General features: G+C 40.2%; 1 protein-coding gene across 1 annotated transcript in view; it reads left to right on the top strand.

Moving 5' to 3' along the window:
- VPS39 (VPS39 subunit of HOPS complex) overlaps positions 1-9,669 on the top strand; it is a 33,098-nt gene extending 23,429 nt beyond the window's left edge. Inside the window, exons 19-25 of the mRNA XM_077818836.1 lie at positions 405-533; positions 1,143-1,245; positions 3,768-3,813; positions 4,427-4,576; positions 5,634-5,768; positions 6,067-6,158; positions 7,430-9,669. Of these exons, the coding sequence (XP_077674962.1) occupies positions 405-533; positions 1,143-1,245; positions 3,768-3,813; positions 4,427-4,576; positions 5,634-5,768; positions 6,067-6,158; positions 7,430-7,505 (731 nt within the window). The 3' untranslated portion in view covers positions 7,506-9,669. The remainder of the gene's footprint in view (positions 1-404; positions 534-1,142; positions 1,246-3,767; positions 3,814-4,426; positions 4,577-5,633; positions 5,769-6,066; positions 6,159-7,429) is intronic.
- Positions 9,670-11,016: the final 1,347 nt, after the last annotated feature.

Genomic DNA, 11,016 nt, shown 5'->3' on the forward strand with positions numbered 1-11,016 from the left:
AATAGTGGTGAACTTATATAGAGCTTATAGTTTCATGGGTTAAAGGAAATTCTAGGGTAGCAACAAGAAACTTTTTTTGTCATGGTTATGTGGAGTTGAGACTAGGCTTCCTGAATTCTGTGGTTTGGGAAAGAGAGGTTTTCAATTTCATTACTAGTCTTATCTAGAGTTAGTCTTATCTGCTTCATTATCAAGTGGCCTAAAAAAGGAGACCATCGTCTTCAACTCCTTAAGAGTTATTCATGCATCTTTTATTGCACATGGTCTGCAGTGCATGGGGTATTGTAAACAACATTTGACTTCTTGCAAAATAGTTTGGTGAAAATGTTCTGTCTCCCTGTTCCCTTTGTTACTGTGGGAGAACCCACATGATACTAACTCTGACAGCTTTCTCCCCCTCACAGATAAAATTCCAGTGCCTGCTGGAGAGGAGGAAGGGGAGCTGGGGGAGTATCGGAGAAAGCTGCTCTGTTTTCTTGAGATTTCTAGCTGCTATGAACCTAGTAGGCTCATCAGTGATTTCCCCTTTGATGGTGAGTGCTAGTCATGCTCTAGCTTCCTTCAGCTTGAGACCTATTTAGTTTCATGTTGCACAGCAACATCTTTCTGTGCTCTCCTTCCTGTTTATAAAATTATAGTAACTAGAAATGGAAAAGAACTATTAGGTCAGTTGTTGCCAATCATTGTTGTATACACCAGTGCTGGCTGTTTGGGCTTTGTGAGTGGTACAGTGAAATTCCTCTCTGGGTCTGTGGTGGGATAAGATGAGCTGCTGACTGACTTCTCTTTTAAATTTATACTGTAACCTGTAGATGAACTTCAGTTGCTGCAGACCAACAATGGCCCTTGAAGCATCCTACGTGCATCCCAAGCATGTTCAGTAAAAAAGGTGGTGGGGGTACTGGCAAAAATAGTTCAGGATCCGGTAAAGTGATAGTGTTTTGATGTGGTTGGATGCCACCGATGGGTCATCGAGTTAGTCATGTCTGATCTTCTGTTCATGCCGCAATTTATACTTTTCTCCTGCTTTTCACTCCTGTTCCCATCTCTTCCAGTTCCTTGGTCTGTTGTTGTAGTGGAGCTTGAATTTTCCCTTTTCTGTGGCAGGCACTGATTATTACTTTTATGATGATCCCCTCTAGGTCTACTAGAAGAACGTGCCTTGCTGTTGGGTCGTATGGGGAAGCATGAACAAGCCCTCATTATTTATGTCCACATTCTGAAGGATACCAAAATGGCTGAAATGTAAGCCTCTTCTCCCTCCATGTCCATTTTTTTTCAAGGTTGTTTTTTAAAATAGCTTCTCTCCAACCATTGATGCTTCATGTCTCTGTGGGTGGGGTGGGGTTGTTAAATGTTATATGTGCACTTAGAACATGATAGGTATTGTAGACTTTTTGATCTCTCATACCTGCCACGCTTGTTGGTTGGGATTCTCCCTGTGTGCATGATGCATGAATAACTCTTCTGATCACAGCTAGCATCTCCACGTTTCTTGGGGCTTGGCCTTCCCATGCTGTTGCATTTGTCAGTGCCTCAAGCCTGTTTCTTTACTTGGGCTCCAATTAGTCTTAAATAGCAGAGCAGTCACTGCCTGGCTTTTTTAGTTTTTCACCCTGTAATATAAGCACTTCCTGTTGTCTCTTAGCTTGTGCCCTATTATTACATATTAATCTTCTACTGCAATATTCTTCCTTAATTAGAAGGAACTGTGTTAGCAAGGAGATTCTTTTCCATTAGAAGTTGGTGGTAGTTAAACAACATGTTTGTCATGATGGAGCCTATGAAACAAATGAGAGTTAGGCCCCATTGTGCTAGCACTTCACAAAGACAGAACAGCGAACAGTTCTTGCTCTGATCTTACAATCTAAATAGACAAGACAGACGCTAGGGGAAAGGGTACAACACAAACAGAGGAAGCACTGCTATAATGGCTCTGGTTTTTTGGCAGCAGGCAGGAGAGGGGTTAGTCGGGAGGGGCGGATAAGTTGCATAAAAAGAAAAGGGAAGGCGGTGAGGGGAACATGGCAGGGGACGAGAGGGTAAGAAGTGAAACTGAGACTGGGAAGTGGGAGGCAATCAGCACATGGCAGAGAAATTTCAGTCAAAACTGTGGAAAGGTCTCTGAATGACTGAAGGTCCCTGCCTTGGCTGCTTTTGCAGTTGCTCCTGTGGCTGGAGTTCCTTGCAGTTCCTCTGCAGTTTTTCCCTGGGGTCTCCTGGTGACGGGGAGGTCCCCATTTGAGTCCAGATGGTGCTATGGAAGGGATGGCCCAGCTAGGGCCACATTTTACCCTCTCCCTCACCCCCGTGCAGTAGTCCCTGCTTTGTCTGCTTCTGCAGCTGCTCCTACTAAGTGGAGTCTATGGCTGATTCCTCCCTGTATTTTTTAACAAATTCAAAGCATTTGGGTGAAAGTACAACTAACCAGCACCTAGATATTGGCAGGTGTGCTTCCAAGGGTTTCTTTGTAGCTAGACATGGGGGCTGTTAAACCCTAACTTTGTGCATACCTCTTCAGGTAACGCCTATTGGGAGGCATTCACCCTGCTGTGTGCTGATCGGGCACCTCTTTCTTATATTTTAAAGTCTGTTACCATTCATTGGCCTGTTACCCCAGGATTTATCCATTTATTTCTTTGGCTGCATTGATAGTCAACCTAAGATAAGTTTCTCAGATTTTTTTGTTTGTTTTTGTTTACACCCCAGAACTCAATGCTATTTCAAATTTAAATATCTTGGATTGAGACAGGTATTTTTAAAAATACCATTTAAAAACTCCCCTTTTCACCAGTATCACATAGTTGAGAATGAAAAGTGCCCCTTGTAAATGCTCTGCTCTACTTTTAGTACATATTCTGTATTGCTGAGGCTGTCCAAACTTAATACTTATTGCTTGTGTGGATTTATTGATTTACAAGACTGTCAAGGTTCCTCCTCCACTCTGAACTCTAGGGTACAGATGTGGGGACCTGCATGAAAACCTTCTTAGCTTACTTTTACCAGCTTAGGTTAAAACTTCCCCAAGGTACAAATTAATTTTATCCTTTGTCCTTGGAATATCCACTGCCACCACCAAACTCTAACTGGGTTTACTGGGAAACATAGTTTGGACATGTCTTTCCCCCCAAAATCCACCCAACCCTTGCACCCCACTTCCTGGGAAAGGTTTGGTAAAAATCCTCACCGATTTGCATAGGTGACCACAGACCCAAACCCTTGGATCTGAGAACAATGAAAAAGCATTCAGTTTTCTTACAAGAAGACTTTTAATAGAAATAGAAGTAAAGGAATCACCTCTGTAAAATCAGGATGGTAGATACCTTACAGGGTAATTAGATTCAAAACATAGAGAATCCCTCTAGGCAAACCTTAAGTTACAAAAAAGACACACAGACAGAAATAGTTATTCTATTCAGCACAAGTCTTTTCTCAGCCATTTAAAGAAATCATAATCTAACGCATACCTAGCTAGATTACTTACTAAAAGTTCTAAGACTCCATTCCTGTTCTATCCCCAGCAAAAGCAACATACCAACAGACACACAGACCCTTTGTTTTTCTCCCTCCTCCCAGCTTTTGAAAGTATCTTGTCTCCTCATTGGTCATTTTGGTCAGGAGCTAGCGAGGTTACCTTTAGCTTCTTAAACCTTTACAGGTGAGAGGATTTTTCTTCTGGCCAGGAGGGATTTTAAAGGGGTTTACCCTTCCCTTTATATTTATGACAAAGACAATCTCACATTTCATTCATTTCACGTCTGTTGTAGGTACTGCCATAAACACTATGACAGAAGCAAAGATGGCAACAAAGATGTGAGTAGCTTTATGTCCATATTCTTGTTGCTCATGTGAGTGATACATGAATTAAACTATTGTCTCCATATATAGCAAATTTAAAGGAGACCTATGGTTGCTCAGAACTTCTCAGGGGGCAGGGTCCTCTGTATCATCTTCTACTATTGAGGAACTTGTCGTACATTTTTCACAACTTCTCTCCTGTTTGGAATGTTGCTGGGTTGTAGGAAATGACTGAACTTTTTCGTTGGCCAACAGTTCTGTTTTACAAGTAGGAATAGAATCCAGCTGTGTCCCTCTGGGCTATCTTGTTGCTGCTAACCAGAATAAAAAGTAGTAAAACTTGCTACTTAAGACAACAGATGAGTCTGAATACATGTAGCAGAGCTGTAGAGAAAGGAGGTGCAAATTTTAATATCTAAAATTTGTTCTGTGCTGAAGGCTTGAAAATTAATCAATGCACAAACTTGTTCAGGAGACAAGCTGCTTAAGGCTAATAGATTTTAAGTCTATATCAAAATCCCTACTTGTCAGTGCCATGGTGTATTGCAGAGTTAGCCCTGTAGCGGTTAGAGTTCAGTGGTGTCTGTTTTTGTTATGCTTCAGTCTTTATTGTGTTTGTGTGAAACAGGTGTATCTGTCTCTACTCCGGATGTATCTATCCCCACCTAGTGTACATTGCCTGGGGCCAATCAAGATGGAGCTGTTGGAGCCTCAAGCCAATCTCCAGGCTGCCCTGCAGGTTTTAGAATTGCACCACAGCAAATTAGATACTACTAAGGTAAGGAATCCTTACCATATGGATAGTTGCTATATCTTGAATTACAGTGAAAAACACTGGAGTTAAGGGTAGGCTCTGGGAGCAGATCCTAAAAGTATCTCGACAAAAATGAACGAGGAGTACTTGTGGCAGCTTAGACTAACAAATTTATTTAAGCATAAGCTTTCATGGGCTAAAACCCACTTCATCGGATGCATGCAGTGGAAAATACAGAAGGAAGATAGAGATACACATACATACACAGGGAGAGGGAGAACATGAAAAAATGAGTATTGCCATACCCACTATAACGAGAGTGATCAGTTAAGGTGAGCTATTATCAGCAGGAGAAAAAAAACCTTTTCTAGTGATAATCAGGATGGCCCATTTCCAACCGTGCACAAGAAGGTGTGAGTAACAGTAACAAAACATTCAAAAACCAGTCAGAGAACACTTCAGTCTCCCTGGTCACTCAATTACAGGCTTCAGAGTGGCAATTCTTCAACAAAAAAACTTCAAAAACAGACTCCAATGAGAAACAGTCGAATTGGAATTAATTTGCAAACTGGACACCATTAAATTAGGCTTGAATAAAGACTGGGAGTGGAAGGGTCATTACACAAAGTAAAACTATTTCCCCATGCTTATTTTTTCCCCCTACTGTTCACACCTTCTTGTCAACTGTTGGAAATGGGCCATCCTGATTATCACTACAAAAGGTTTTTTTCTTCTGCTGATAATAGCTCACCTTAACTGATCACTCTCGTTATAGTGGGTATGGCAATACTCATTTTTTCATGTTCTCCCTCTCCCTGTGTATGTATGTGTATCTCTATCTTCCTTCTGTATTTTCCACTGCATGCATCCGATGAAGTGGGTTTTAGCCCATGAAAGCTTATGCTTAAATAAATTTGTTAGTCTCTAAGGTGCCACAAGTACTCCTCGTTCTTTTTGCTGACACAGACTAACATGGCTACCGCTCTGAAACCGGATGAAAATGAATGTCTCAATCCCATTGCTTTTTGTTTTCCTTCCATACCCCTTCGTCTTTCTTACAACTTGTCCTTGTCGCTTCTAGGCTATAAACCTGCTCCCAGCAAATACTCAAATTAGTGAGATTCGAATCTTCCTAGAAAAAGTCCTTGAAGAAAATGCCCAGAAGAAGCGATTCAACCAAGTACTAAAAAATCTTCTTCATGCAGAATTCCTGAGGGTTTGTATCCACCTCTTTTATCCTCGTTTATCAGAGTGGATTTTCAAAAGTTCTGTTAAATGGAAAGACTGTAAAAATGTGAGCTCTTCATTACCAGTACAGGAAACTTGTGCTCTAGATGGTATTGTAGCATAGCCAAGATTACTAAATGCACACTAATCAGCGAATCATAACTCTTGCATTTCAGGATAGTGGGAAACTAAAGGTAATTAAAAATACTATTCTTCTGTTTGTTCAGACTAGAAAGATGGCTGAGGTGTAGCATTGCACTGCTTATCATGTTTCCATTCTCCTACAGGTTCAGGAGGAGAGAATTTTGCATCAGCAGGTGAAGTGTATCATCACAGAGGAAAAAGTGTGCACTGTGTGTAAAAAGAAGATAGGAAATAGGTGAGTAATACAGAGCATTCTTCCTAAAGAGGCTTGTGGTACAAAAACAAATTAGTCTGGCTTATTCTTGCAGAGAAGTAAGGATATGTAAATCCAGGAGCCGACAACTGAGGGAGAACTTTCAGAAGTGTACAATGAATTGGAAACTGTAATCTTAGCAGAGAGGCTAACCTCTTGATGCCTATAACAAAAAAAAAAAAAAAAAATGAAGTGCAAAAATAACTTCTCTTGGCTTTTCAAGCCTCCAGCACAGACACAATAAAACAATTTCAAGTTTCATGGGGCTTTTCTTCCAAGATTGATGGAGCAAGTAGTTGATATGCTGATATCACCTAAGATGTTGACTGCAGAGCTCAGAACTCTGTACAGAGTGGATGAAGATCACTATAAAAAGTAGTTTTGCATCCTGGAATCGGAAAGCTCTTTGTAAACACAGCACAGTTTGGTCCATGTGGAGTGGCCCTCGTTAGGATTGCACATGGCTTCTTTATATACATTTTTATAGGTGGTCTCTCAGTTTTGAAAGTATAATGTATATAATATATAAAGGCTTTGTAAATCTGAAACCTTAAGTGTGGTGATGGCTACCTTGTGCTCCCAAATCAACCTGCACCTTATGTGCCAATCACATTAATGCATCTGAGCAGCAGCAATGGTTTGGTGTCAAAACTTCCAATAATTATTCTCCTCTCACCATTTTCATCCCTGGAGTTTTCAGGAAGAAATCAGTCTGATGTGAAGCAGAGATTTTGACGTTCCCTTCCCTCACCCCTTTCAGTGCATCAGCTCCAAACTAAATCTTATATCACCTAACAACTTTTAGCTGCTGTTACTGGTGGTGGGATTAATCCCCTCTTAAGACATGACTGATACTCAGAATCTAGTGGGGAATAGATCTCTCTCTGCTTGCTGCTTTAATGAATACAGTCACTGTCTCTTAGAGCACTGAATTATTGGTGTGCATTGATTCAGTTTTCCCTGTTAAGTATGATCTTGAAGTACTGGGTGAAGGTAGGGTTAGTATATACTGTGTACTTCATTTTTGAGTCACGATGCTGCAAAGTCCAGCTGAGTTCTTTGCTTGGGGCATCTCCAATAAAACTGATGCTATAATTGAAACTCAGTCAGGAATTCTCTTCATTAAGAAAGTAGCAGTTTTATGTAGTCACTTTTCTGTCTGTAACAAAAATCAAGCTTGTATAGTGAACAGGGAAAACTGGGTATTGATTATACTGACATTTGATCTTGTATGCTATTCTGTTTCTTCACAGTGCATTTGCCCGATACCCTAATGCAGTAGTTGTGCACTACTTCTGCTCCAAAGAAGTCAGTACGGCAGATACCTGAAACATGGTGCCATATATTAGACGGACTGCACTAGCCACAACACTCACATGAAATACAGAAGTGAAGACTTGTTTAGGAAAAGTTGATGATCTGAAGTTTTGAGGCATGTTGCTAGGAACGTGTTATAAATAGCTTGTACCCAGCATGTCTCTGGACTGACTCTACCTGCAACTTGGCAGTACTGACTTATTTGAAAATTGACACTTTTAACTGTTAAATTGCTGGCAACTATATATACCTCTTAACACACCAAGATGAGGAAGAATGGAAATTGACCAGCAATGAGCTAGTATTGTGCTCCAAACCTTGCAGGCTAGTTTCTGAACACTTCTGTGGTGTTTACCAATGAGGGCATGTTTTAAAGTAAATATTTTCTATTAAGGTAAAAACTTCCTGATCTGACCTTGTTTGTGGCTCACTCTAATATTCCTCAAAAGGTAAAATCCTTGAAAAGTCACTGCAACTGTATTAACATTGTATTGAAATCTACTTTTATCCACCAAGTTGTGTGCGTGAGGGGGTGGGGGAGGGAGAGCAAGCAAGAGGATGAGGCTCTTGTGCTTAATACTTGAACAATTGTCTGACTTCACCTTTCTCCCAATGTTGGGAATAACTAGATGTTGAACAAAGGAACTTTTATCTTTGATGCCTAGAGTGCTTATCAACTCATCTTCTGATATACAGAAGTTCCACAGGAGTTAGCCATACACAGTAGGCTTCAGTGGTAAGCATTTATTTTTCCCTTTTTGACTTTAGAGGTATGTAAATATGAATTAGCTCACACACTGTTTGCACTGTGTACAGTCACTTCCAACATGAGTGGATGCTTTTGAGAAGCAGCAATGACTATCTGAAGAAGGGAAGTTATCACTTGCACTTGTACCAAAAAGAGCACCCCCTGAAAGTAACATTTTTGACAGGGACTGAAATGTATCTCTTGCTTGAGCTTCTAGAGAACATTTGAGATCCCTATGCATGTAAATAGCTCTTCGGTCTATAGTTCTCTCTCCAGCATTAAAGTAAAATATAGACTGCATTTCGATGTCTCTGAGGGTATTAGATCAACTCCCTTCTGCCCAGGTTGGTGGTTTTTTGTTTTGTTTTTTTAAATTTTTACTTTGGCGTGAGGATTCAAAATACACAAAACTGGATGCAGTATACTTCATAGTCTGTAATATTTTTCTTATTTTTCCATGAACTTTACTCTATAGCAAAGTTGATATAAGGGTACTTGCATGTTCACTTACTGTACAAAGAATCTGAGCAGCAGTGAACAAAGTCAGCAGTAGCACATGGTTCAGCGTAATTGAATGTGGGTAATAACATCCCGGTTTAGCCATACTTCTAAAATTAAGTATTAAATGATATGGAGCATGGCACACAATTATCATACACATTTTCCTTTAAAATCTATTCTACTCCCCAAACAAGGAGTTGAGAAAATAAATTTTAAAAACAAAAACCCATCTGCCCACAATGTCATTGAATTCCACTGTTTACATGTTTATTTAAGTCCCTTTTTTAAAAACACTTTTAGCAACAGGTCTTCTGTAGGATATAACTGATCCTACCTCACCTTCAAACTCTGCAAATACCATACTGTGGTCATATAGCCTACTCCTTCTGCCATCTGTTTTTTGTTTCAAGGCCATGGTTGCCACTAACCTTGGATGTCTTGGGTAATACTGCTGGTGGTGCCTTTCTGTAGAGGTTAGGGGAGTTGGACTTACTTTTTTAACCTTCTATTTGAACAAGAGAACCTAATTCATGCTTGTGTTCAATTTGCACATATTCTGTATCGTGTTTATGTACTAGTTCAGGTACAAGAGGAAGATGTTTGGGAGCTGACAGTGAAAGAAGGGTATCTATCAAGGCCCTACAGTTTTTGCATACAGAAGACGAGACCTTTCTGGTATTGGTAAGGAGGATGGGTAAATCAGACTATCTGCTGCCTGTAAATCTGCACTCCCACAGTTGGGGTCTGTAGTTTACTCTTCTATCATGGTGACGCTTACGTGCCTTTGTTCGGCTTTTTTGCATACATTTGCAGAGGTGTGGTTTGCGCTGCAGTTCTGCTGTCCTCGTACTATGGTTTGGATTTACTAACCATATGGAAGTTTTGTTTAAAGCAATATATTGTAATAATAAATATTGTGAACCAGTCTGTTCATTTTATTGTGTGGATGATAGTAGCTAGCTGAGCTGCTCTGGATTTACATATTTCTTTCCTTTGGTCTTCTAAGGGTCAGTAACACAAGGTTGAGATCCCGGTATTATTCCTATTTACCTGTTAGTCTTCAGAAGTCATTTCATGTTACTGAAAATAATGCAGGTGGCGCTATCCTGTTTTTAAAAACCTGGGCTAAGGCCCTTCTTGCGTGTTGGTTCCTGAAACTTGAGCACTATCTAGAGAGCTATGAGGGTCTACTATTCACTTTAATGTTTTAAAGCTCCATATTTCCTATCCTTTGTTTTTTTTTAATTATGCTTTGAAAGTTGCTCCCATTCAAGTGGCATTTACTAATGTCAGACATTCATAACTTAATTCCTGACGTGATTTTCTTTGAGCAAGACTTTGTTTTTAGCTCTTGCTGAGGTCTACAAAACAGTTTGGGAACATAGGTTAAAGCTGATATTTTCCAGGGTCCCACAAGAAATTTCTGGGAGAGCCAGAAATAGATAGGACCCCAGTCTACGAACTTCCCCATTCCAGTGCCCTAGCTCCAAGACTATTCTTCCCCTCTCTACCTTAACATTGTTTGTATGATGCTATTTTTTTTACATGAAATAGACAATATTTCTGTGGCATAATGTTTTTACAGGTGAACATATGTAAAGGCATTGGGAGAGAAAAATACATTTAAGTCCTGTCAGCAAATGTAAAAGAAATGTGTTCTGAGAAATTTTTCTGTCTCTCCATGTTTTGTGTAAAGTTGAGCATGCTGGTACTTAAACTTGCCAGCGTCCCTTGTAATCTTACTACTACACATGCCTGTCCACATAGATTTCACTCTTGGTTTACACGTGCCTCAGGCACATGAGATTGGATTCTTTTGGCCAGCAGTGTCTGTAGCCAACCTGTACCCTAAATGCCCTCATGCACCACCACGTAAAGGCAGAATGGGTCCGAATGTGCCTCATTTGCCTCTACTGGTTCCGTCTTAGTGCCGGAATCAGTAAAAGTGTCTACTTTGCATACTGCCAATTTACTTACCCTTGTATAATGTAGTTAGTATACTTGGCGGCAGTGTAGTTAATGCAGTTCTTTTTTGTGCCTGGCAAATGTTTATATATATTTCATATACTGTACATAGATAAGTTTTTAGTTAACCTAGACCCCTTCTGTACAGGTATTCTAGAATCATGGCAGACACTAAGTAGCTAGGAGTTAAGACCTGCCTCTTCTATATGCTTTGATGCCCATCTGTGGCAAAGCCAGAAATATAGACACAAAGCCGCTTGCTTTGTCTCCGAGAATGTCCCGGAAAGATGTTCCATCTTGCATTTTCTT

The sequence above is a fragment of the Eretmochelys imbricata genome, chromosome 6 (assembly GCF_965152235.1).
Source record: "Eretmochelys imbricata isolate rEreImb1 chromosome 6, rEreImb1.hap1, whole genome shotgun sequence".
In the NCBI taxonomy this organism is placed as follows: domain Eukaryota; kingdom Metazoa; phylum Chordata; order Testudines; family Cheloniidae; genus Eretmochelys; species Eretmochelys imbricata.